General features: G+C 43.5%; 1 protein-coding gene across 2 annotated transcripts in view; it reads left to right on the forward strand.

The window, feature by feature from the left end:
- The window catches only part of RPA2 (replication protein A2), a 126,042-nt gene that overhangs the window by 71,586 nt on the left and 26,749 nt on the right, over positions 1–27,707 (forward strand). For both annotated transcript variants that reach the window (XM_077296599.1, XM_077296600.1), the window contains 3 exons: positions 17,337–17,450; positions 17,628–17,702; positions 21,889–22,002. In XM_077296599.1, coding sequence (XP_077152714.1) covers positions 17,337–17,450; positions 17,628–17,702; positions 21,889–22,002 — 303 coding nt within the window. The remainder of the gene's footprint in view (positions 1–17,336; positions 17,451–17,627; positions 17,703–21,888; positions 22,003–27,707) is intronic.

Raw genomic sequence — 27,707 nt, forward strand, 5'->3', positions numbered from 1 at the left:
TGGGCGTTGTCTTCCCCCAGATTTTGCGTAGTTTTCCGTTGGTGGCGTAGTGGTGTGCGCATGCCCAAGGTCCCGAATCCTCTGCCAGGGGATTTCAAAGAGCGCGGTGTCCGTTATTGCATTGGTGATCGGTGGGCGCGGCCATCTTCCTTTGGCCGCGCGTGCGCAGAAGCGGCGCTCTGCTGGCCGCGGCATCAGGAAAATGGCCGCGGGATGCCGCGCGTGCGCAGATGGATATCGCGGCGGCCATTTTCCTGAAGCCGCGGCCAGCAGAGCGCCGCGGCAAGCAGAGCGCCGCTTCTGCGCACGCGCGGCCAAAGGAAGATGGCCGCGCCCACCGATCACCAATGCAATAACGGACACCGCGCTCTTTGAAATCCCCTGGCAGAGGATTCGGGACCTTGGGCATGCGCACACCACTACGCCACCAACGGAAAACTAAACAAGATCTGGGGGAAGACAACGCCCATCTGACCAGACTAGCCTGATTGACAGGCGAAAACGGAGACTTTGCAAAGGTATTTCGGCAACTTAGGTGGGTAATAAACGCATAACAAACACTCTAATGTAACGCCCACCTCTGCCCCTATTTAACGCTATTTTTATCCCATCTTCCAAAAACGTGGTGACAGGTTCCCTTTAAGTGAGAGTGCCGGGGTCAATGACCGCCGGTAAACTCGCTCGCGCATGCGCAGTGACACACCGACAGGAACTATGGCTCCTGTCAGTGTGTTGCTGCAGCCGTGGAGAGCAGACATATCTTTGGATGTGTCTGTTCTCCATGGAAGATCTTCGTGGGACCCTCGATGGATTTCTGCGGACAGGGCCAGGGAGTATGAATTTGTTTTTTTATTTTGCCTCTTTTTCAGGTCGAGGGTCTTCTGGACGGATTGAGCGTTTAATAAAATTTGGTCAAAAAGTGGGTGTCTTTATTTCATTAAAATATTTTTTTCTAGTCTTTGTGTGTTTTTTTTTAACCCTTTCATTGGCTTAATAATGGATAGGCGTCTTATTGACGCCTCTCCATTATTAACCGGGCTTAATGCCACCTTACAATAGCAAGGTGGCATTAACCCCTCATTACCCCATATCCCACCGCTACACGGGAGTGGGAAGAGAGGGGCTAAGTGCCGGAATTGGCGCATCTTTTTGATGCGCCTTTTCCGGGGCGGCTGCGGGCTTATATTTGTAGCCAGGGGGGGGGGCAAATATCCATGGCCCCTTTCCTAGGCTATGAATATAAGCCCACGGCTGTCTGCCTAGCCTTTCTGGCCTAAAAATATAGGGGGACCCCAACACTTTTTTTTTTTTTCTGGGCCCCCTATATTTTAGTGCCAGAAAGGCTGCGCAGACAGCTGTGGGTTAATATTCAGAGCCTGGGAACAGCCATGGGTATTTTAACCCCTTCCCGGGCCTCAAATATTGGCCCACGGCTGTCTGCCTAGCTTTTCTGGCCTAAAAATATAGGGGGACCCTATGTATTTTTTTTTTTAGGCGGTCCACATATATTATAGTAACCGTTTAATAGGATTAATAATGGATAGGCGTCTTATTGACGCCTCTCCATTATTGACCGGGATTAGTGCCACCTTACAATAGCAAAAATACGTGATACGTGGCACTTAAATATGTGGCACTTAAATACGTGATACGTGGCACTGAAATACGTGGCACTGAAATACGTGATACGTGGCACTGAAATACGTGGCACTGAAATACGTGGCACTTAGGCTATGTTCACATTTGCGTTGTGCGCCGCAGCGTCGGCGCCGCAACACACAACGCAAACAAAAACGCAGCAAAACGCATGCACAACGCTGCGTTTTGCGCCACATGCGTCCTTTTTTTGATTGATTTTGGACGCAGCAAAAATGCAACTTGCTGCGTCCTCTGCGCCCGGATGCGTGCGCTGCAGTGACGCATGTGGCGCAAAACGCAAGTGCGACGCATGTCCATGCGCCCCCATGTTAAATATAGGGGCGCATGACGCATGCGGCGACGCTGCGGCGCAGACCGCAAATGTGAACGTAGACTTAAATAGCTGGATCCGCGGGCTGTGATCTGGCCTACGCTCAGCACTCTGCGGAGCGCTGTCATTCAAAACACGTCCTCTCATTTTGGTGTTTAGTCCCAAAATGGAGGATGGAAGAAGAAAAGGGTTGGACAAGGAAATGACATTTCTTTTTTTTTTTTTTTCCCCCCCCCACTGCAGTTAAAGCTTTATTTGTGTCAAACACAGACAATCTGCAGAGAAAACTGCATAAAAAACCGCATCAAAAAACGCACCAAAAACACACCAAAAAGCGCACCTGCGTTTTCTGCCAAGAGCTGCGGTTTTTAGTCCTGAAAAAAAAGGATTGAAATCAGGAACGTGTGAACATACCCTTATAGGCCGGGCTTTTATGGGCGCGGCGGTCCTAAATATGTGTACTTCTATTGTTTTCTTTTTTTATTTACATAAAGAAATTTATGTATTGGATGTGTGTGTGTAATAAATATACAGGTCCTTCTCAAAAAATTAGCATATAGTGTTAAATTTCATTATTTACCATAATGTAATGATTACAATTAAACTTTCATATATTATAGATTCATTATCCACCAACTGAAATTTGTCAGGTCTTTTATTGTTTTAATACTGATGATTTTGGCATACAACTCCTGATAACCCAAAAAACCTGTCTCAATAAATTAGCATATCAAGAAAAGGTTCTCTAAACGACCTATTACCTTAATCTTCTGAATCAACTAATTAACTCTAAACACATGCAAAAGATACCTGAGGCTTTTAAAAACTCCCTGCCTGGTTCATTAGGGTACTGTCACACAGTACCATTTTGATCGCTACGACGGCACGATCCGTGACGTCGCAGCGATCGTATGAATATCGCTCCAGCGTCGTAGACTGCGGTCACACGTTGCAATCACGGCGCTGGAGCGATGCCGAAGTCCCCGGTAACCAGGGTAAACATCGGGTAACTAAGCGCAGGGCCGCGCTTAGTAACCCGATGTTTACCGTGGTTACCAGCGTAAACGTAAAAAAAACAAACAGTACATACTTACATTCCGGTGTCTGTCCCCGGCGTTCTCCTTCTCTCCACTGTGTAAAAGCGCCATAGCCGGCAAGCACAGCGGTGACGTCAGACGTCACCGCTGTGCTCGCTTTCCGGCTGGCAGACGCTCACACAGTGGAGAGAAGCTGAGACGCTGGAGGACAGACACCGGAATGTAAGTATGTACTGTTTGTTTTTTTACGTTTACGCTGGTAACCACGGTAAACATCGGGTTACTAAGCGCGGCCCTGCGCTTAGTTACCCGATGTTTACCCTGGTTACAAGCGAACACATCGCTGGATCGCTGTCACACACAACGATCCAGCGATGTCAGCGGGTGATCAAGCGACGAAAGAAAGTTCCACACGATCTGCTACGACGTACGATTCTCAGCAGGATCCCTGATCGCTGCTGCGTGTCAGACACTGCGATATCGTAACGATATCGCTAGAACGTCACGAATCGTACCGTCGTAGCGATCAAAATGGTACTGTGTGACAGTACCCTTACTCAAAACCCCCATCATGGGTAAGACTAGCGACCTGACAGATGTCAAGAAGGCCATCATTGACACCCTCAAGCAAGAGGGTAAGACCCAGAAAGAAATTTCTCAACAAATAGGCTGTTCCCAGAGTGCTGTATCAAGGCACCTCAATGGTAAGTCTGTTGGAAGGAAACAATGTGGCAGAAAACGCTGTACAACGAGAAGAGGTGACCGGACCCTGAGGAAGATTGTGGAGAAGGACCGATTCCAGACCTTGGGGAACCTGAGGAAGCAGTGGACTGAGTCTGGTGTGGAAACATCCAGAGCCACCGTGCACAGGCGTGTGCAGGAAATGGGCTACAGGTGCCGCATTCCCCAGGTAAAGCCACTTTTGAACCATAAACAGCGGCAGAAGCGCCTGACCTGGGCTACAGAGAAGCAGCACTGGACTGTTGCTAAGTGGTCCCAAGTACTTTTTTCTGATGAAAGCAAATTTTGCATGTCATTCGGAAATCAAGGTTCCAGAGTCTGGAGGAAGACTGGGGAGAAGGAAATGCCAAAATGCCTGAAGTCCAGTGTCAAGTACCCACAGTCAGTGATGGTGTGGGGTGCCATGTCAGCTGCTGGTGTTGGTCCACTGTGTTTCATCAAGGGCAGGGTCAATTCAGCTAGCTATCAGGAGATTTTGGAGCACTTCATGCTTCCATCGGCTGAAATGCTTTATGGAGATGAAGATTTCATTTTCCAGCACGACCTGGCACCTGCTCACAGTGCAAAAACCACTGGTAAATGGTTTACTGACCATGGTATTACTGTGCTCAATTGGCCTGCCAACTCTCCTGACCTGAACCCCATAGAGAATCTGTGGGATATTGTGAAGAGAAAGTTGAGAGACGCAAGACCCAACACTCTGGATGAGCTTAAGGCCGCTATTGAAGCATCCTGGGCCTCCATAACATCTCAGCAGTGTCACAGGCTGATTGCCTCCATGCCACGCCGCATTGAAGCAGTCATTTCTGCCAAAGGATTCCCGACCAAGTATTGAGTGCATAACTGAACATTATTATTTGATGTTTTTTTTTTGTTTGTTATTAAAAAACACTTTTATTTGATTGGACGGGTGAAATATGCTAATTTATTGAGACAGTTTTTTTGGGTTATCAGGAGTTGTATGCCAACATCATCAGTATTAAAACAATAAAAGACCTGACAAATTTCAGTTGGTGGATAATGAATCTATAATATATGAAAGTTTAATTGTAATCATTACATTATGGTAAATAATGAAATTTAACACTATATGCTAATTTTTTGAGAAGGACCTGTATATATAATTTTTTTTTTTATTTTATTATTTTTTTTTACACACGGAAATATATATATATTTTTTCATTACCTTGTCCCGGGGTGGGACATCATGCGCAGCCCTGTCAGATCAGCGATCTGACAGGCAGTGCTGCTGCCTTGCCGGCACCTGCTCTTGCAAGCCACCTCCCTGCAGGACCCGGAAGGCCCCCCCACGACCATCTTGGATCTGGGGCCTACAGGGAGGAGGACGGAGGAAACGCTCGGAACAACGCGATCACATCGCGTTCTGAGGGTCTCAGGGAAGCACGCAGGGAGCAGCCTCCCTGCGCGGTGCTTTCCTTAGCTGCTGGAATGCTGCGATCTTGTTGAACGCAGTGTTCCAGGGGTTAATGTGCCAGGATCGGTCCGTGACCGCTTCTCGATGGGGTAGTATGTCTCATGTCAGTAAAGGGATAAACACAGTCCTAAATGGTTTATGCAAATCACCGTATGAGCCGCTTGACAAATCAGATATAAAATCTCTTGCCCAAAAGACTGCATCCTTTTCGCCGTGACAACAGACTGGATAAATACAGGCGTTTTCCATAAAATAAAAAAAAATCAATACCGAAGGATCCTAGATTACTGCATTATCCCCAGGCTAGATCCAGCGTTCCTACCGAAAGTAGTGACAACCTTCCATATGAGCCAAGAAGTAGTCTTACCCTCCTGCCAGGACCACAAAAATAATCAAGAACGGACATTTCATTCCCTAGATGTCAGAGTAGTCCTCCAGTATTTGAAATCCACGTAGAACTGGTGAATAGATCCCAATTTTTTTCGTGTGGAAGACAAAAACGGGGGGAAAAAGACGACTTCAAAGGCAACGCTGGCAAGATTGTTTAGGTCGGTGATCAGTCCATCATAACAACACCTATTACATGTCTTCCCTTTTTAAAATTCTCATCTGATATGTGAAGGTGACGTGTGCAGAAGGAAACCAAATAAAACGTTTCATACATCCTGGTGTTGTACTTAAAATCACTGAGGGTTGGTGGAGGGAGGGACCATTTAACCTCTTGTGTCTGTCCCTATCAAGGATATGAACAACAACCTCCTGATGGTGCTGTCATGTTGGACTCCTGGAAAACCTATTGCTGGTAGGGCTAATGCCAACCTTCTTCACCACCAAATGGTATAAAATCCTGTGACACGCCCGTTGTCAATATGATCACCACACCCTTAGATGAATTCATTGAGATGTGTAGTTTGTGAAATGGCGTCACGTATGGGGGAGGGATTCTGCTGTTGCGGCACCTCAGGAACTCTTGCAGTGGGGTATAGCACCCACAAACCATAATAACAAAATCTGCAGTATAATATGGCATTTCTTCACATCTGAGCTTTGCACTGTGCCTGAAAAGTATTTCCCGATTTACATGTAGGGTACTGGTCTACATAGTTGTTGTGCATTTTTTTTTATCAGCCCTTTATAAAGGCTAAAAACGTGGTGCTAAAATAAAATTTTAGTGGTAAAAAGGTAATTTTTACCACTAAATGCACTAGCAAGGTGCGACACACCCCCATGATAAAGTCGGGGGGGCAAGACAGATGCAAAATACTGATGGATGTATCTACTCGCAAATCTACCAATTCGTGGAGGGAGTGGCTGCCTAGTAGTGATGGGCGAACCTGTGGCTGTTCATGTCCGGCAGGTTTGGCTGAACAGTTTAAAAAAAAAAAACAAAAAAAAAACAGGTGCCAGAACAGTACCAGGACTTCATTCACATGAACTGGGGGCCCGAACATTGTTTGCCACTCTGTCATCTGTATGACAGCACGACAAACGCTGCATCTGATCGGCTGTAACAGTATTGCAGATGTTCAGAGAGCCGCAGTAATCATGACCGAAATTAAAAAGTTAACCATGATCTCAGGCATCGGCTGATGGGACTACTACTCCCATCAGCCTATGCCTGCTTCCGCAAATGACAGTGAGAGCAAGCGTCTGTTGATGTATTCATCAGACAGCGCCTGCACCATACATAAATTTAAAAATAAACAAAAAATGTGGATTCCCCTGTATTTTTGATAACCAGCATGGCAAAACTGACTGCTGCGGGCTGCATCCTTCAGCTGTCAGCTTTATCATGGCTGTTTATCAAGAATAGAGGGGTCCCCACGCTGCATTTTTAATTAATTATTTGAATAAATATATAAAAAACTGCATGGGGTCCCCCATTTTTCACAACCAGTTAAGCTAAAGCAGACAGCTTGGGTGCTGGTATTCTCAGACTGTTTAGGGGCCTTAGCATAAAAATAGGGCAGCCACCCCAGAAAATGCTCATCTATTAGATATGCCAGTCTCTTCCCGCTTGCCCAGTGGCGGGTGGGGTTGATGTCACCTGATAATGCAAAAAGTGATATCAGGCCCACAGCTTCGTAATGGAGAGGCGTCTGTAAGATGCCTCTCCATTACTTATCCTATAGTTATATTGTAAATAAACACATAGCCAGTATAAAGTCCTTTATTTGCAATAACAAAAAACACCATTTTACTTTATTTAAGAATGAGTTATAGTTGAACGCCCATTCCATTGAAGCCATCATCTCTAGTAAGAAAAAAAAAACAAAACACGGAGTCTGCTTTCACAGACGGGCCAATGATCTGCGGCCTCGCCGAAATTACAGAACTTTCATAAAGATGTTTAAAATATACGGTAGATTTTACTGCATGGTTTAACCCCTTAATGACAGCCAATACGTCTTTTAACTGACCTGAGATATAAGAGAATAGCCTCCCCATACAGGTGACAATCCCGCAGCTGTCGGCTGTACCCTATAGCTGACAACTTGCTGTATCAGCCACTATCAGTGTTTGCACCATCCATATCTGTTTAACCCCTTAGATGCTGCTGTCAATAGTGACTACATCACTATAAATGGTTAACAGACTGTGGGGGCTTCCTCTTTATCCAAACTGGTGCCCTCAGATCATGATTGTGTGGTCCTGATGTTTGCCATGGCAATTCATGACCAAATAGTGGCCTTAGAGTCTTACGGCTTTTGTAACCTGTTCAGAAGTTAGAGGCATTTAGATGTTAAAAATACACACTTTCATTTGTCATGCCACTTTGCATTAATTCCTGTAAAGCACCTGAAGGGTTAATAAACTACCTGACAGCAGTTTTCAATATGTCAGGGGGTGCTGTTTTTAAAATGGTATAACTTTTGGGGGTTTCCCAATATATGAGATCCCCTAAAGTCACTTCAAAGATGGATAGGTCCCTAAAAAATAAATTTTGTACATTTCCTTGCAAAAATGAAAAATTGCTGCTACATTTTTAAACGTCCTAAAATGGTGCTGATGTAAAGCAGACATGTGGGAAATGTTATTTATTAATGTTTTCCTGTGGTATGACCATCTGGATTAAAGGGATAATCATTCAAATTTTGAAAATTGCTAATTTTTTAACATTTTTCTCAAATTTTTGATAAACACAAAACATTAACCTAAATTTACCATTATCATAACGTATAATGTGTCACGAAAAAACAATCTCAAAATCACTGGGATTTGTTGAAGCGTTGCAGAGTTACTTATTACCACATAAAATGACACTGGTCAAATTTCAAAAATTTGGCTCCGTCACTAAGGGGTTACAAATGTGCAGACCCTTTTATACAAGACAAACCTTATCGACCTAAAACGTGGGAGTATGATTTCATTCATTATTGTTACCATACTGGTGTAGATACGATCTTTTGATCGCCAGTTATTTCATTTTATTGCAGTGTACCGGCGACCAAAGAAAACTTTAATTTTGACGGTTTGAATTTTTTTCTCGGTTCTTCGTTTAGCGACCAGGTTAATTTTTTTTTTTTTTTGCGGGAACAATTGGCGGACACCATGTCTCGTTTAGAGTGCCTCTGATGTGCCTAAACGGTGAAAAATCCCCCACAAATGACCCCTCAGGGAACTGATCTAAATGTGTGGAGAGCACATTGAACCCTCTGGTTCTTCACAGAAGTTTATAACATTGAGCCGTGAAAATAAAAAAAAAAATCACGTTTTCCTCACAAATGTTTTAAGCCCCAAATATTGCATTTTCATAAGGATAACAGGAGAAATTGCACTACAAATTGTATGATGAAAATTCTCAGATACCCCAGGGTACGCAGATACCCCATATGAGGGAGAAAACTACTTTTGAGGCACCGTGCAAAGCTCAGAAGGAAACTGGAGCCATATTGGAGTTCAGATTTTTCTAGAATGGATTGAGGGTGCCATGTCACATAGGCAGAGCTCCTGAGGTGCCAGAACAACAGCTAACCCTCTATATGTGAACTCTGTTATGACCTGGTGGTTAAGAGGCCACACTGATATGACCTGGTGGCTAAAACGCAACATGGAACGAGCTCTGAGAAGGTGGTATCTCTACTGACCGCAGTCCCTAATCCTAACAACAACACTAGTAATAGCCGTGGGATGTTCCTGACTCTCCCTAGACACCTCTTCACAGCCTAAGAACTAACTACCCCTAAAGAAGGAAATAGAAAGCTATCTTGCCTCAGAGAAAACCCCAAAAGGAAAGACAGCCCCCCACAAATATTGACTGTGAGTGGAGAGGGAAATGACGTACACAGAAATGAAATCAGATTTCAGCAAAGGAGGCCAATACTAAACTTGATAGACAGAGCGAAAAGGATACTGTGCGGTCAGTATTAAAAACTACAAAATCCACGCAGAGTTTACAAAAATGAACTCCACACCGACTCACGGTGTGGAGGGGCAAATCTGCTTTCCCAGAGCTTCCAGCTAGCCTGAATATTACATAATGACAAGCTGGACAAAAAGACATTTGCAGAGCAATAGAGTTCAAGCAAATGAACAAACAAGAACTAGCAATAACTTATCTTTTGCTGACAAGGACAGGTCATATGAGAAATCCAAGGAGAGAACCAAATCCAACCAAGAACATTGACAGCTGGCATGAACTAAAGCCCAGAGCAGGTTTAAATAACAAACCCAGGCAAGGCTATTAGTGAAGGCAGCTGCTACAGCTACCTAAAGGAGCAGCAGTTCCACTCGAAACCACCAGAGGGAGCCCAAGGGCAAAACTCACAAAAATACCATTAGCAACCACAGGAGGGAGCTCCAGAACGGAATTCACAACAGTACCCCCCCCCTTGAGGAGGGGTCACCGAACCCTCACCAGAGCTCCCAGGCCGATCAGGACGAGCCAAATGGAAAGCACGAACCAAATCGGCAGCATGAACATCAGAGGCAACAACCCAAGAATTATCCTCCTGGCCATAACCCTTCCACTTGACCAGATATTGAAGCTTCCGCCTCGAAAAACGAGAATCCAAAATCTTCTCCACCACATATTCCAATTCCCCCTCAACCAACACCGGAGCAGGAGGATAAACGGAGGGAACCATAGGTACCACATATCTCCGCAACAAGGATCTATGGAACACACTATGAATGGAAAAAGAAGCTGGAAGGACCAAACGAAAAGACACCGGATTGATAATTTCAGAAATCTTATAAGGCCCAATAAAGCGAGGCTTGAACTTAGGGGACGAAACCTTCATAGGAACATGACGAGAAGACAACCAGACCAAATCCCCAACACGAAGCCGGGGACCAACACACCGACGACGGTTAGCAAAACGTTGAGCCTTTTCCTGAGACAACGTCAAATTGTCCACCACATGAGTCCAAATTTGCTGCTACCTGTCCACCACAGAATCCACACCAGGACAGTCAGAAGGCTCAAGCTGCCCCGAAGAAAAACGAGGATGAAAACCAAAGTTACAAAAGAAAGGCGAAACCAAGGTAGCCGAACTAGCCCGATTATTAAGGGCAAACTCGGCCAACGGCAAAAAGGTCACCCAATCATCCTGATCAGCAGACACGAAGCATCTCAAATAGGTTTCCAAGGTCTGATTGGTTCGCTCCGTTTGGCCATTTGTCTGAGGATGGAATGCTGAAGAAAAAGACAAATCAATGCCCATTCTAGCACAAAAGGACCGCCAAAACCTAGAAACGAACTGGGAACCTCTGTCAGACACAATATTCTCCGGAATACCATGCAAACGAACCACATGCTGAAAAAATAATGGAACCAAATCAGAGGAGGAAGGCAACTTAGACAACGGTACCAAATGGACCATCTTAGAAAACCGGTCACAAACCACCCAGATGACAGACATCTTCTGAGAAACAGGAAGATCAGAAATAAAATCCATGGAAATATGCGTCCAGGGCCTCTCAGGAAAAGGCAAAAGCAACCCACTGGCACGGGAACAGCAAGGCTTAGCCCGAGCACAGGTCCCACAGGACTGCACAAACGAACGCACATCCCGCGACAAGGAAGGCCACCAAAAGGACCTAGCCACCAAATCTCTGGTACCGAAAATCCCAGGGTGACCAGCCAACACCGAACAATGAACCTCAGAAATTACCCTGCTAGTCCATCTATCAGGAACAAACAGTTTCCCCACTGGACAGCGGTCAGGTTTATCAGCCTGAAACTCCTGAAGTACCTGCCGCAAATCAGGGGAGATGGCAGAAAGAATCACCCCCTCCTTAAGGATCCCAACCGGCTCAAGAACTCCCGTAGAATCAGGCAAAAAACTCCTAGAAAGGGCATCAGCCTTCACATTCTTAGATCCCGGAATATACGAGACCACAAAATCAAAACGTGAGAAAAACAGAGACCACCGAGCTTGTCTAGGATTCAACCGTTTAGCAGACTTGAGGTAAATCAGATTCTTATGATCAGTCAAGACCACCACGCGATGCTTGGCTCCCTCAAGCCAATGTCGCCACTCCTCAAATGCCCACTTCATAGCCAACAACTCCTGATTGCCGACATCATAATTACGCTCAGCAGGCGAAAACTTTCTGGAGAAGAAAGCACATGGTTTCATCAACGAGCCATCAGAATTTCTCTGAGACAAAACGGCCCCTGCCCCAATCTCAGAAGCATCAACCTCAACCTGAAAAGGGAGAGAAACATCTGGCTGACGCAACACAGGGGCAGAAGTAAAACGACGTTTAAGCTCCTGAAAGGCCTCAACAGCCGCAGAGGACCAATTCATCACATCAGCGCCCTTCTTCGTCAAATCGGTCAGAGGCTTCACCACACTAGAAAAATTACCAATAAAGCGGCGATAAAAATTGGCAAAGCCCAAAAATTTCTGAAGGCTCTTTACAGATGTGGGTTGAGTCCAATCATGAATGGCCTGGACTTTAACAGGGTCCATTTCAATAGCCGAGGGAGAAAAAATGAAACCCAAAAAAGAAACCTTCTGAACTCCAAAGAGGCACTTAGACCCCTTCACAAACAACGCATTAGCACGAAGGACCTGAAATACCATCCTAACCTGCTTCACATGAGACTCCCAATCATCGTAGAAAACCAAAATATCATCCAAATACACAATCATGAATTTATCCAGATAATTCCGGAAAATATCATGCATAAAGGACTGAAATACCGATGGAGCATTAGAGAGCCCGAATGGCATCACAAGATATTCAAAATGGCCTTCGGGCGTATTAAATGCTGTTTTCCATTCATCACCTTGTTTAATACGCACGAGATTATACGCCCCTCGAAGGTCGATTTTAGTAAACCAACTGGCACCCTTAATCCGAGCAAACAAATCAGAAAGTAAAGGTAAAGGGTACTGGAATTTGACAGTGATCTTATTGAGAAGGCGATAATCTATACAGGGTCTCAAGGAGCCATCCTTCTTGGCAACAAAAAAAAATCCCGCTCCCAACGTTGACGAAGACGGGCGAATATGCCCCTTCTCCAAGGACTCCTTTACATAACTCCGCATAGCGGCATGCTCTGGCACAGACAGATTGAAAAGTCGGCCCTTAGGGAACTTACAGCCAGGAATCAAATTAATGGCACAATCGCAGTCCCTATGAGGAGGCAGGGAACTGGACTTGGGCTCATCAAATATATCCTGGAAATCCGACAAAAACTCAGGAACTTCAGAAGAAGGGGACGAGGAAATGGACATCAAAGGAATATCAATATGTATCCCCTGACAACCCCAACCAGTTACAGACATAGATCTCCAATCCAGCACTGGATTATGTACCTGTAACCATGGAAAGCCCAGCACAACAACATCATGCAAATTATGCAACACCAAAAAGCGAATATTTTCCTGATGTGCTGGAGCCATGTACATGGTTAACTGTGTCCAGTACTGAGGTTTATTCTTGGCCAATGGCGTAGCATCAATCCCCATTAAGGGAATAGGGCTCTGCAAAGGCTCCAAGGAAAAACCACAGCGCTTGGCAAATTCTAAGTCCATTAAGTTCAGGGCAGCGCCAGAATCCACAAATGCCATAACAGAAAAGGACGACAATGAGCAAATCGGGGTAACAGACAAGAGAAATTTAGGCTGTACAGTACTAATGGTAACAGACCCAGGGACCCTCTTAGTACGCTTAGGGCAATCAGAAATAGCATGAGCAGAATCACCACAGTAAAAACACAGGCCATTCTGACGTCTGAATTTCTGCCTTTCTGCTCTTGTCAAAATCCTATCACATTGCATAGGCTCAGGACTCTGCTCAGAGGACACTGCCATATGGTGCACCACCTTGCGCTCGCACAAGCGCCGATCAATCTGAATGGCCGAAGACATTGACGCATTCAGACCAGCAGGCGTAGGAAACCCCACCATAACATCTTTAAGGGCTTCAGAAAGACCCTTTCTGAAAATCGCTGCCAGGGCATACTCATTCCATTTTGTGAGCACAGACCACTTTCTAAATTTCTGGCAGTATACTTCTGCTTCCTGACCCTGACACAGAGCCAGCAAAGTTTTTTCTGCCTGATCCACAGAATTAGGCTCGTCATACAGCAATCCGAGCGCTTGAAAAAATGCGTCAATATTGAGCAATGCAGGATTTCCTGGCTCAAGGGAGAATGCCCAGTCCTGCGGGTCGCCACGCAGCAAAGAAATAACAATCTTCACCTGCTGAATGGGGTCACCAGAGGAACGGGGTTTCAGAGCAAAAAACAATCTGCAATTATTTTTAAAGTTCAAAAAATTAGATCTATCCCCATAAAATAAATCAGGAATAGGAATTCTAGGCTCTAATACCGGAGTCTGGACAACATAATCTTGGATACTCTGTACCCTTGCAGCGAGCTGATCCACGCGCAAGGACAGACCCTGAACCTCCATATCAGCACCAAAATCCTGAACCACCCAGAGATTAAGGGGGAAAAAAAAGACAAAACAAGCTACAAATGAAAAAAAAAATGACTCAGAACTTTCTTTTCCCTCTTTTGAGATGCATTTAACACATTGTGGGCCAGCTGTACTGTTATGAAGTGGTGGTTAAGAGGCCACACTGATATGACCTGGTGGCTAAAAGGCAACATGGAACGAGCTCTGAGAAGGTGGTATCTCTACTGACCGCAGTCCCTAATCCTAACAACAACACTAGTAATAGCCGTGGGATGTTCCGGACTCTCCCTAGACACCTCTTCACAGCCTAAGAACTAACTACCCCTAAAGAAGGAAATAGAAAGCTATCTTGCCTCAGAGAAAACCCCAAAAGGAAAGACAGCCCCCCACAAATATTGACTGAGTGGAGAGGGAAATGACGTACACAGAAATGAAATCAGATTTCAGCAAAGGAGGCCAATACTAAACTTGATAGACAGAGAGAAAAGGATACTGTGCGGTCAGTATTAAAAACTACAAAATCCACGCAGAGTTTACAAAAATGAACTCCACACCGACTCATGGTGTGGAGGGGCAAATCTGCTTTCCCAGAGCTTCCAGCTAGCCTGAATATTACATAATGACAAGCTGGACAAAAAGAGACATATTTGCAGAGCAATAGAGTTCAAGCAAATGGACAAACAAGAACTAGCAAAAACTTATCTTTTGCTGACAAGGACAGGCCATATGAGAAATCCAAGGAGAGAACTAAATCCAACCAAGAACATTGACAGCTGGCATGAACTAAAGCCCAGAGCAGGTTTAAATAACGAACCCAGGCAAGGCTATTAGTGAAGGTAGCTGCTACAGCTACCTAAAGGAGCAGCAGTTCCACTCGAAACCACCAGAGGGAGCCCAAGGGCAGAACTCACAAAAATACCATTAGCAACCACAGGAGGGAGCTCCAGAACGGAATTCACAACAGAACTCCTTTTACAAACTACACTCCCCAGTGAATTCATCTAGGGGGGCAGTGATCATGTTGACACTAGAATTTTATACCTTTGAGCGGTGAAGAAGAATAAATTACATTTTTACCACTAAAATGTTGTTTTAGCCCCAAGTTTTTACGTTTTGTAAGGGCTAATAGGAAATTATTTTTCAGGCACAGTGCATAATTCAGAAGGCAAGGGGTGCCAGATTTTACAGTTATGGTTTGCAGGTGCCATGACCCAATGGGAGAGCCCATGAGGTGCTGACACAGCAGTACCCCCCCATAAGTGACCCGGTTTTACAAACTACACCTCACTGAATTCATCTAGGGGTACAGTGATCATATTGACACCATGGGTGTGTCACAGAATTTTATACCATTGGGCAGCGAAGAAAAAATAACTGCATATTTAGTTTTAAGTTTTAGCCCCTGATTTTACATTTTCCTACAAGTGGGATAAAATGGCACCATAGTTTGTCCCACAATTTCTACTGAACTTGTCAATATCCCATATGTGACTGTACAGTACTATTTGGATATGACGTCCCTGCCATGCGCTGCTTACAAGTATAAATCAGCTGCTGGCAGTGGAGCAGGACGCTGCGAGGGAGCGCTGACTAGGTAAGCGTAATGTGTGTTTTTTGTTTTTTTTTCTCCTGATGGGGCCATGCATACCAGGAACGGGGTTGGGGGGAAATCATACCAAGATACTGTTATTAAAGTGAAATGAATATTCATTGCCCTCCACTCCCATGGGCTTGGAATACAGTGAATATTCATTTCTCTTTAGCAACAGGAATAGGACATAGTTGCAGCTGCTGGCTCCAGCCTCCTGTGACCCGCTGCTCCGCCGATGCCGTTTCCCCCACCTCCCCACCACAGCCAGAGCCCGGTACATCCGGACTATAAGACGCACCCCCTATTTTCCTCCACATTTTTGGAGGAAAACAGTCCATCTTATAGTCCGAAAAATACGGTAATAGTGCTTTCCCTGTCAATAAGGTCCAGGGTGCGTGGATGGATGTATTATTACTTCCATGTCGGAAAGGGGTTAAATAATGTAAAAAAAAAAAAAAAACTGCATGGGACCCCTCTATTCCTCCAGCAAACAGCAACTCCGGATTCTCATCTCATGTAGTCTAGAATGAACAATAGTCTCTTTCTTGACCAACCAAAGAAAGGACACACAAATTTAAAAGTCAACATAAAGATAATAACATATGTCTCCTGGCCTACTGAATTTACATCTGGATAATTTTAAATGCTGTCATTCTAAACTTTATCCTCAGGACATAAACCATATCAAATACCAGATATGGTTTGTGTCCTTGGAAGTCTGGAATAACTTTAAACGTGTCTACTAAAACACCTGAAATAAAAAATCCTTTATTATACTTTCATTTGGATCTTCATTGCTTACCAGCGGCGTGGATAAACCACATTTGGCTCCTTTTTTTTCTCAAAATACCTAATGGACACTCCCTTAGACCAGTCCCTTTCTTTGTCACCACTAATTCATAAATGGAGAAAGTGGCTGGCCTAATTATTAAAATGAAACCGGCCAGCCAGCCCAAACAAACACTGCGCTGATGATGTGCAGAAACAAAATGTTGTTCTGTGTATCCAACGGCCTTACTGTATAATTCAATCTGTCTGCTGCTCTAATGCGGAGTGATGCGCTATAAATGACTTTTACGTTAGTGAGCTATATGTACATCTTGTCATCTGTAATGGTGACACTTCTAGACTAAATTATAATAAAAGTTAAGTGTTACAATAGCAGGGTAAATATGTAATCTGGAAGTACAGGAAGTAATCTATTTGTCGAGACAAGGCAATTTTCACTAGGGATAATATGAGATACTGTGACTGACTTGTTGATGGACAAACTTAATTCCGCTCATTATTTTATATTAATTTTGCCACCTAATATTAAGCATAATTAAGTTTGACTAGCTGCTACTGTTAAAACATGTTATGATAGTGTATTGTAATATGTATTCTTAGCAGTATCGGCTGATTATTAAAAAAAAAAAAAAAAAAAATCCAGTAATTTACTGCTTTTTATAAATTTTATATAATGCAGTAAAACATACTGCTTCTGTTGTTCAGTCATTGTACCTTGATCAACAGCTCCCAACACAATACGATTCTTTCGCTCACTCTTTCGTTCACATATTTTGGTGCAGACACGTTTAAAAAAAAAAAAAAACACAGCGTTTTGTGACTTGAGAATGTCTAAAAGCTAATGATGTGGGGAAAAGAACTTAACTGAAATAACAATAATGAACTTTTTCTTTAGGTGACAATTGTTGGCATAGTAAGGCATGCAGAAAAGGCTCCAACTAACATTTTATATAAAGTAGATGACATGACTGCTGCACCAATGGATGTTCGACAGTGGGTCGACACAGATGTAAGTTGTTTTCTCTATTTTGAAGTGTCACAATAAAGTAGAGTATTTTGTAAATGAATCTATTTGCACAAATATAAACTAGAAATCTCATTATCTAATATCTGATGTTACCAATTTCACTGCTAAAGTATGCTGTGCTGAGTATTTTAATTCCCGTATGTTATATTGTATTTGCAGGAAGCAAGCCATGAAAATGTAGTGGTACCACCTGGAAGTTATGTGAAGGTGTCTGGCCATCTTCGTTCATTTCAGGTAGTCATCATAGAGGTATTTCTTCTAGAAGAGGGAGGGGGGGGGGAGAGGGAAGGGAAAGCATGTAGAGCATCACTTCATATGTTGGAAGTAGAAATGTTAGTAAATTTGGAAGTGCAGATAGGATCATCTGTTAGTGAATTCTTGGCATTAAACAATTTGCCTATTTTGATAGCCTTGCAGTAAATGTCAGTTGATCCCAACTCTTGTGCCCAAATGTCCATTGACCCCCATGTCGTGTGTTTGTTTGTTTGTTTGTTTTTTTAATCTATGGTGAAATGACGCATGGATGCACTTAAAGGGGGTTGTGTGGCCTTAGGCTACAAGCCAAGAGTCATTCTGTGACTGCAGACTTGTGAATCCTCACATTGCACGCTCTGAGAATTCTGTGGTGCTGGTGGCAGGAGGGGGTGTCCTCAAGTATGTGATTTGCATATATGCGGTCATGTACCAACTAGATAGGCGTGGACTTGCTCTATGCAAGTGTATTGAGCGAGACCAGACAACTCTAGTCAGAATATTGCTATAAATATATTCAAATCACATACTTGCAGTCAAATTACTTCCTGTTTCTGGCACCAGAGATGCCTCACAGCGCACAGTGACTTGATTAGAGACTTTTAGTCTAAAGCCAGATGACCCATTTAAAGGGAACCTGTCACCTGACAAAATGCTATTATTAATCTGCAGGTTAGTATCGTTATTATGCTGGCCGGTGTCTTCATGTAGCTGAACGTTTCTGGGAGGAAACTTTTTTTTCAGGGGGTGGCATCGGAGCGAGTACAGTCATCGCTTTGAGTATACAGAGAGGTGGTTGTAACCACGCCCTCATTGCTTTGGGATTGACTGTCAGTCAGGGCCGATGTCATGGTTACAGTCGCTGCTCTGTATACTCAGAGCGGTGATTGAACCTGGAACTGAAATGGAAACACTACCGGGAAAAATAAGGTTCATTTTCTCCCTGCAGAATTAGGCTAAGTGCAGGCTCTGGCCAGCATTATAGCACTAGTAACCTGCAGAGTAACCCCACCTTTGCAGGTTAATAGCGTTTTTTCCTTTAAGACAGTAACTGAAAAGCTGTGTAGCTGGAAACAGGTTTTCAATGCTCAGATGTGACTTGGCTTATCTATCACCCAGTCGTGTGAAGTCTTGTGCCCCTATTCATTAAGGCTAGTTTCACATTTGCGGTAGAATCCGCAGCATTTAATCCGCAACCTGAAACGCACGATAAACCGCATGCAAACAGTGTTTTTTAGACCCATAAGGTAACGCATGCGGTAAAAAAACGCAACGTTTGCGTGCTTTTCCATGCGTTTAGCATGCGTTTGTGTTTTCTGTGCGCATGGTGGAAAATTTAACAGGAGAAAAATCTAGATAAACAGACACTGCCAATGGGACTACAGTGGGCGTGTATTATGGGATATCTATATATAGACCCTTGTACTGCTGAAATCTTCACAGTTTGCTACTGTATCCTGTGTCATGATGGATCTTCGCATGGAGAGCTTTTATTTCAACCTGGATTTAAGTATCAAACTGTTTCTTGCCTATACGTTTGCTTGGGAGCAACAAAGCAATCGAGAAAGACAGAGAAGGACACGGCGTCTGCGTCTTTTGGAGACACCCCATTATTGAACTCCGGGAGAGTCGTGGAGCCTACCACATGCTATATGGCGAGCTTAATGCCAGCCCGGACAAATTCCCGGAATAAACCAGGATGTCTCAAGAACTACAAGAAATATTTTTCTGTAGTGCTCATGGCAATAGCAGATGCGGACGGTTGCTTTATCGCCGTGGACATTGGAGCTTTTGGCCGTGGCAATGACTCCCAGACCTTCAAGAACTGATATGGGCCGACGTTTATATGGCAAAAATTGTAATTTTCCCCTGCCGCGACCTCTCCCCAACACTCAAGGCCCACCGATGCCACTTCCTGGTCTCCAGACTGTGTTGCAAGCCCACTTGCTGCTGCACTGCTAGATGGCTGGGACAGGTCCGTGGCTGTTTGATGAAGGACCGCTCCAGAACCAGGGTCAAGAGTGCTGCTCCAGGTGCTGTGAACAAAAAAAAACATTGGTACAAAACATTTATAATAGTAAAAGCACCAACTCTTGTGGAATTGAAAAATACAGATTAGGCAATACAACACAATCCAATGCAGCATAAAAATACTTACGTTCTCTGGGCAAGGACCGGTCTCAAAAATGCAAGCATGCGGTGATGCTTATATTTTCTGTTCCTTGCTCCAGAACCACTGGGAACCCGGCTCTCTTGACGAAGGTGCTTGTTGAAGCAATCCTTCATCGAATGCCAACGTGTTCTGACTTTGAGCACTGTTGAAAAGTAAAATAATGGTTAGACAATGCACTTTTTTGGCCGGGATCACACAACTGTGTGTGATGAGAGAAACTCTCACGAGTCTCTCATCACACACAGTTGTGTGATCCCGCCAAGGTCACTGCTGCATCACACCGCATTGCAATAATTTAGAAATGCCTTGCGGACCCGAGCCGGGGCGTTGTCGCTCAGCCATCTCACATCGCTTGGGCCACTTCATTCCATAGCCGCCGGATCGTCACGTTGTCCGAGTACTGTGGAACCCTGGTGTCCCACAACGGGACTTGCTCATGGACCAGGGAGATGAGGATATCGCTATCAATGAGATCCTCGTCCCATTCTGGAACCTAGAAAATAAAAAAATACATTAATATTGGAGACATTAACATAAGGAAAAGAAAAAACAACAGAGACCGAAAACAGGCAAGAATATTTAAAGTCAAGAAAAAAAAAAATGGAGTCTAGAGGGAAAAGGTAAAAGAGCAAAGTAAAGAAATGAACAGTCAAGAATAGTAAAGTCAAGATACATTAAACAGAGGACAATCAGTCAGGTATACTTACACGCCGCCTTGCCACATGACCGTGTCCACGCTGCTCCTGCTCGGCCTCTGCCGCAGTTGAAGAACTGTTCTGAAAAAGAAAAAAAAGAAAAAATTGTCACGTGTAGATGTGACAGAGAATACTTACCAATCTGAGGAGGTGACTACTCAACGTACTGTCATTTCCACCTTGTTCAGGCCCAAGACGCTCCTCAGAAGAAGACGACGACATTCTGATGCATGCAGCAAGAAAAAAGACAAATTATTGGGACATATAGAGAGAGAAAAAATAAAATACAGACATTGGCTTTGATACTCACATTGACCAAAGTGGAGATTTCGCACAGGTTCTTTCCAGTTTCAGAGCTTCGTCCAGTCTGCAGAGTTGTGGACTTCAAATGCCCACTCCTTCTTTTATCAGTTTGTATGTGGGGGGTGGTTTTCAGTGTCTAGACATGTTTTCCTGTGGTAAAACGCACGTTTCACAAACGCAAACAAACGCATGTGCTTGAACGCATGCATTCTCATAGACTGTAATGCGTTTTTTTGCCTCATTCCTTCCCGCTAACACCTGCATACGTTTCGAGGCGGCAAATTCACACCCCTGAAATTACATGTAGCGTTTACCGCGCCACGCCGCAGACAACGAAACGACACACGCGTCATCAAACACGGCAAAACACAACCCATCGCAGGCACCTGCGTCCCTAATGTTAAAGATAGGAATACACGACACGTGGAAAATTGCGGCATAAACGCTGCGGACACAACCGCAAATGTGAAACCAGCTTAAGACAAGTAGGAATCAGATTATCCTTATTCATTGAGAAACACAGATCTTAGTAATCAGGCGTATCTGTAAAGTGGCATGTGCCTCACCACAAATCTTAATTCAGTAAGGAAATGGAATAAGAATTCTGGTGTAGTGAACTCTGCAGCTCTTCATGAATTAAACAAGCTGTAACGTTACACCATTGTTCCGCCCACTGTGCAAAACTGGTTTGAAAGGGGCAAAAAATGCACATTTTTGCATCTCACACAGATTTTTGCAAGTTCTCAAAGTTAACTTCTGGCGTGATTGATTTGATGAGTTGGGGTCTTGTTGTCGGTTTAAAATCTTATTTTAGTATTGTTGAGCCTGTGCCAAGATTCTATTGAATGCTGAACAATAGCTTAAATATTTCTACCTTGTAAATTTAGTCACATTCCCTCACTCCTTAATTTACAATCCAGTAATATTTCCGATTTAAAAGATTAAAGATTTAAATTTGAGTTGACTAACAAATTTTCCCCTTTTTTTTTTCCCCCAGAATAAGAAAAGTGTTGTTGCATTTAAGATTGCTCCTATTGAAGACATGAATGAATTTGTATCTCATATGTTAGAAGTCGTGCAGGCTCATATGAGCCTCAATTCCCAAAGTCCTGTAAGTTCTTTATCAACACAAAACAAAACAAGTGCTAGTTTGAGGTATTGCATTGTGTTCTTTTGATGCCATGTTGATGTGATCATGCATGACTGGGAATAGATAACTTTAAAGGGCCATTTCATTTAGCTACCTCCTCTCCTTAGCTCTGTGAGATTTTCCTACAAGGGGTGACGAGAATAGTTAGTTTATGGATCATGAAATGCTAGACAAGGGGAATTCTTTAACCTTTTACCACCAAAGCAAATTTTTGTTTTACTTCTTCCAAGAGCTATAAACTTTTCAATTTTCTTTCGACATAGCTGTATGAATGCTTGTTTTTTTTTTGTAGGGTAAGTTGTAGGTCTGAATGGCACTGTACCACCCTAAAAATGGCCCTCCAGGTCCTAATTGCTAGTTGGCATTGTAACAAACCTGTAGTCCCATGAGCCCCCCTGGTTGATAATGTACATTCTCAGCTGATATTTTTGCCCTCCTAGCTGTACTGTGTCCAGAATGGATTTTCTACTGTGTTGGATGATCTCGTGGAAAAGCGCGGAATGTCCTTTAGTACAATGCAGAGAGCTCATACCAGGAAGAAGCTTTGTGCTTGTATGCTGGTAACTAAAAGAAGTGATGTACTGCAGGATAGGCTGTATATAGAGGAGAGACACATATTGCATGTGGAGGCTGAAAAGCGAGATAGCATAGGGCTGTATACAGATTAGTTGAGTTGTGTTTGTTGCCTGTTCCTGAGCTTTCAGTGGTGTGAAACTGCAATTGTCTCTCTGGATGCATATTGCAAAGGATTTTCCTTTGCTACACTATTCAAAAAATAAAGGGAACACTGAAATGCCAAATCCTAGATATCACTGAATGAAATATTCCAGTTGAATGTTTATTCATTACACAGTGGAATACGCTGAGAACAATAAAACCTAAAAATGATCAATGTAAATCAAAATTAATATCCCATAGAGGTCTGGATTTGGAATGATACTCAAAATCAGACCTGTATAAAAGCATCAGTCAACTTCTGAACAGTCTCTGGTGCAACTTGGCGTTGGTGGATGGAAGAAGACATAATGTGCCAGATGTGCTTGATTGTATTCAGGTTTCGGGAATGGGCAGGCCAGTCCATAGCATCAATGCTTTCATTATGCAGGAACTGCTGACATGCTTCAGCCACTTGAGTCTTAGCGTGGTCATGCATCACAATGAACCCAGGGCCCACTGCACCTGCATATGGTCTCGCAGTAGGTCCGAGGCTCTCATGCCAGTACCTAATGGCACTCAGGGTACCTCTGGCTAGCATGTGGAGGGCTGTGCGGCCCTCAAAAGATATGCCTTCCCACACCATTACTCACCCACTGCCATACTGGTTATGCTGGAAGATGTTTCGGGCAGCAGAATGTTCTCCACTGCATTTCTGGACTCTGTCATGTCTGTCACTCACTCACATGTGCTCAGTGTGAACATGCTCTCATCCATGAAGAGCACAAGCGGTCAGTATCAAATCTGCCAATGTTGGTGTTCTCTAGCAAATGCAAATCGCCCTGCACAGTGTTGTGCTGGGCTGTAAGCACAACACCCACTTGTGTACTTCAGGCCCTTATACTAACCGCATGGAGTCTTTCTGACAGTTTGAGCAGACACATGGTCATGGATGATAGTGGCCTGCTGGAGGTCATTTTTCAGGGCTCTGGCCCTGCTCTTTGCACAAAGGATGGTCTAGCGGTCCTGCTGATGGGCTGTTGCCCTCCTACGGCCCCCTATAAGTCTCCTGGTATTTGCGCCATGCTCTGGACACTGTGCTGACACACAGCTACCCTTCTTGCCATAGCTCGCATTGATGTGCCATCCTTGATGAGCTGCACTACCTGAGCAATTTCTGTGGGTTAGAAAAACAAAAAACAAAACTGAGCTGGAGTATGACTTGAAAACATGCACAATGTAAAAGCACGTTCACACGGGCCATGGAAACAAACAAAACCAAAGAAAAGACCATGTGTGCATATACCCTAATGAAAATGATTTAACCCCTTAATGACAGCCAATACGTCTTTTAACTGACCTGAGATATAAGAGAATAGCATCCCCATACAGGTGACAATCCAGCAGCCGTCAGCTGTACACTATAGCTGACAACTTGCTTCATCAGCCACGATCAGTGTTTGCACCATCTATATCTGTTTAACCCCTTAGATGCTGCTGTCAATAGTGACTACATCATTATAAATGGTTAACAGTGTGAGGGCTTCCTGTTTATCCAAATTGGTGCCCTCAGATCATGATTTTGTGGTCCTGATGTTTGCGATGGTAATTCATGACCAAATAGCGGCCTTAGAGTCTGACAGCTGTAGTAATCTGTTCAGAAGTTAGTGACATTTAGGTGGTAAAAATACACATTTTCATTTCTGTCATGCCACTTTGCATTAATTCCTGTAAAGCACCTGAAGAATTAATAAACTACCTGATTGCAGTTTTCAATACGTTAGGGGGTGCTGTTTTTAAAATGGTATCATGTTTGGGGGTTTCCCAATATATGGGACCCCTAAAGTCACTTCAAACATGGATAAGTCCCTAAAAAAATACATTTTGTACATTTCCTTGAACAAATGAAAAATTACTGCTACATTTTTAGAAAAATATTTAGAATTGAGAGTCCTCAGTGGTTGATACCTTTTAATGGCTAACTGAAAAGATGGTAACAAATTGCAAGCTTTCGAGACTACATACGTCTCTTCATCAGGCAAAGACTAAAACAAATTCTGAAGAATCACATATTTATGCACAACATAGTATAGAGAAAAAAAAAAAAAAAAAAAAGGGAAAAAAAAACATGGATAAGCTAGGTGACATGAAGCAGAATTACCATGGGTGATAAACAGTTACGTCCATAAATATTGGGCCAATTCTTAGATAAGGATTGTTTTATTGTCCTGTGATTAGGGTCTCGTTCTGTTGTGATGACCCCACATGGTCTGAGGGGCAAGTTCACTAGTTGATGTAAAAAGACATAAATCCGTGTGACACATTCATTCCTGCATTTAGAGTGTCAAAGGTCGTCATCAGTTTATACTCCCAGACTCTTCTGTCTCTCTGAGTTCTGAAGTTACTTTTCAATACAAGTAATTTCATGTCCATAATGTTATGATTTGGGAGACAGAAATGTATTGCCACAGGTATATCCATTCTTTTTTCTTTTATTGTATGGCGATGAGAGTTCATCCTTGTTCTCAGTTTCTGCCCTGTCTCCCCCACATACAGACCCCCAGTTGGACATTTAGTACAAATAATTAGGTACACCACATTAGAAGTGATGCAGCTGAATGTACCTGGTATCTTGTAGTCCTGGTGTGAATTGGGGATCTTTATCTTGTCCGTGGTCATTATAAATGGACAGGTTTTACATTTTTTCTGATTGCAGGGAAAGGTACCTGCAGCTGTTGGAGAGGACAGGGAGCTTCTGACAATGATGCTTCTTAGATTTGGGGGCTGCCTAAAACACAGTAGTGGGGAGTCTGGAAAAATGGATTGTAATCGGGCATCTTTTTGTAGTAAAGGTTGTAATTTCCGTGCAGCTCCCCTTAGCGCCTCCAGATTTGGATTGTAGGTGACCACTAGAGGCACCCGGTTATTTTCTTCTTTAGTTTTGTAATGTAGCAGGTGATTCCTTGATATTCTGGTGGCTCTTGTAATCTGATTTTCAATTGTTCTTGGATGGTAGCCCTGATTCAAAAAGGTCTTTCTGAGGCGACCCAGGTGTTCATCTCTATCCATTGGGTTGGAACATATACGATTGTATCTGATGGCTTGGCTGTAGACAATAGAGTTTTTAATGTGTTTTGGATGGAAACTGTCCCATTTAAGGTATGTTGGACGGTCGATTGGCTTCTGATACAGGGATGTCTCTATTTTATTGTTCTGCAGCTTAATGATGGTGTCCAAAAAGTTAATTTCAGTGCAGGAGTAGTTGAGTGTCAAGTTGATGGTAGGATGAAATTGATTAAACTGTTCATGGAACGACTTTAGCTGTGGCTCAGACTCCGTCCAGATGATTAAAATGTCATCAATGTAGCGGTAGTACGCCAGAGGCCTGATGGGACATGAGGACAAAAAGTCGCTTTCAAGTTTGGCCATGAACAGATTTGCATACTGTGGGGCCATTTTACTTCCCATTGCTGTGCCAGTCTCCTGTAGATAGATCTTCTTGTCAAACTCAAAGTAATTGTGGGTGAGGATAAATTTTATAAGTTTCACCACAGAATTTGCATCAGTCCCTGTGTTTTCCAGGAAGAATTTGCAGGCATTTAATCCATCCTGATGTGGGATATTGGAGTACAAAGATTCCACATCCATGGTGACCAGGATGGTTCCTTCTGGTAGAGGACCAATTGCTGATAGTTTATTCAATAGGTCAGTTGTGTCCTGAATGAAGCTGGGTGTATCTTTTACTAGGGGTTTAAGAATACCCTCTACCCATCCAGATACCTGCTCAGTAAGGGTGCCCACACATGAAATAATTGGTCTTCCTGGGTTTCCAGATTTGTGGATTTTGGGAAGCATGTAGAATGTCCCTGTTCTTGGACTTTCTGGTATCAGGTCATTGGCTCTTATGGATACGTCAGGCAGACAAGATACTAACTTGTTTAGTTCCTTGTAATAGTCCTGTGTAGGATCCGACTCCAATGTTTTGTAGTAGCGTGTGTCCATAAGTTGTCTGTTTGCTTCCTTCATGTAGTAGACTACATGAAGGAAGCAAACAGACAACTTATGGACACACGCTACTACAAAACATTGGAGTCGGATCCTACACAGGACTATTACAAGGAACTAAACAAGTTAGTATCTTGTCTGCCTGACGTATCCATAAGAGCCAATGACCTGATACCAGAAAGTCCAAGAACAGGGACATTCTACATGCTTCCCAAAATCCACAAATCTGGAAACCCAGGAAGACCAATTATTTCATGTGTGGGCACCCTTACTGAGCAGGTATCTGGATGGGTAGAGGGTATTCTTAAACCCCTAGTAAAAGATACACCCAGCTTCATTCAGGACACAACTGACCTATTGAATAAACTATCAGCAATTGGTCCTCTACCAGAAGGAACCATCCTGGTCACCATGGATGTGGAATCTTTGTACTCCAATATCCCACATCAGGATGGATTAAATGCCTGCAAATTCTTCCTGGAAAACACAGGGACTGATGCAAATTCTGTGGTGAAACTTATAAAATTTATCCTCACCCACAATTACTTTGAGTTTGACAAGAAGATCTATCTACAGGAGACTGGCACAGCAATGGGAAGTAAAATGGCCCCACAGTATGCAAATCTGTTCATGGCCAAACTTGAAAGCGACTTTTTGTCCTCATGTCCCATCAGGCCTCTGGCGTACTACCGCTACATTGATGACATTTTAATCATCTGGACGGAGTCTGAGCCACAGCTAAAGTCGTTCCATGAACAGTTTAATCAATTTCATCCTACCATCAACTTGACACTCAACTACTCCTGCACTGAAATTAACTTTTTGGACACCATCATTAAGCTGCAGAACAATAAAATAGAGACATCCCTGTATCAGAAGCCAATCGACCGTCCAACATACCTTAAATGGGACAGTTTCCATCCAAAACACATTAAAAACTCTATTGTCTACAGCCAAGCCATCAGATACAATCGTATATGTTCCAACCCAATGGATAGAGATGAACA

The sequence above is a fragment of the Ranitomeya variabilis genome, chromosome 3 (genome assembly GCF_051348905.1).
Source record: "Ranitomeya variabilis isolate aRanVar5 chromosome 3, aRanVar5.hap1, whole genome shotgun sequence".
Taxonomy (NCBI): domain Eukaryota; kingdom Metazoa; phylum Chordata; class Amphibia; order Anura; family Dendrobatidae; genus Ranitomeya; species Ranitomeya variabilis.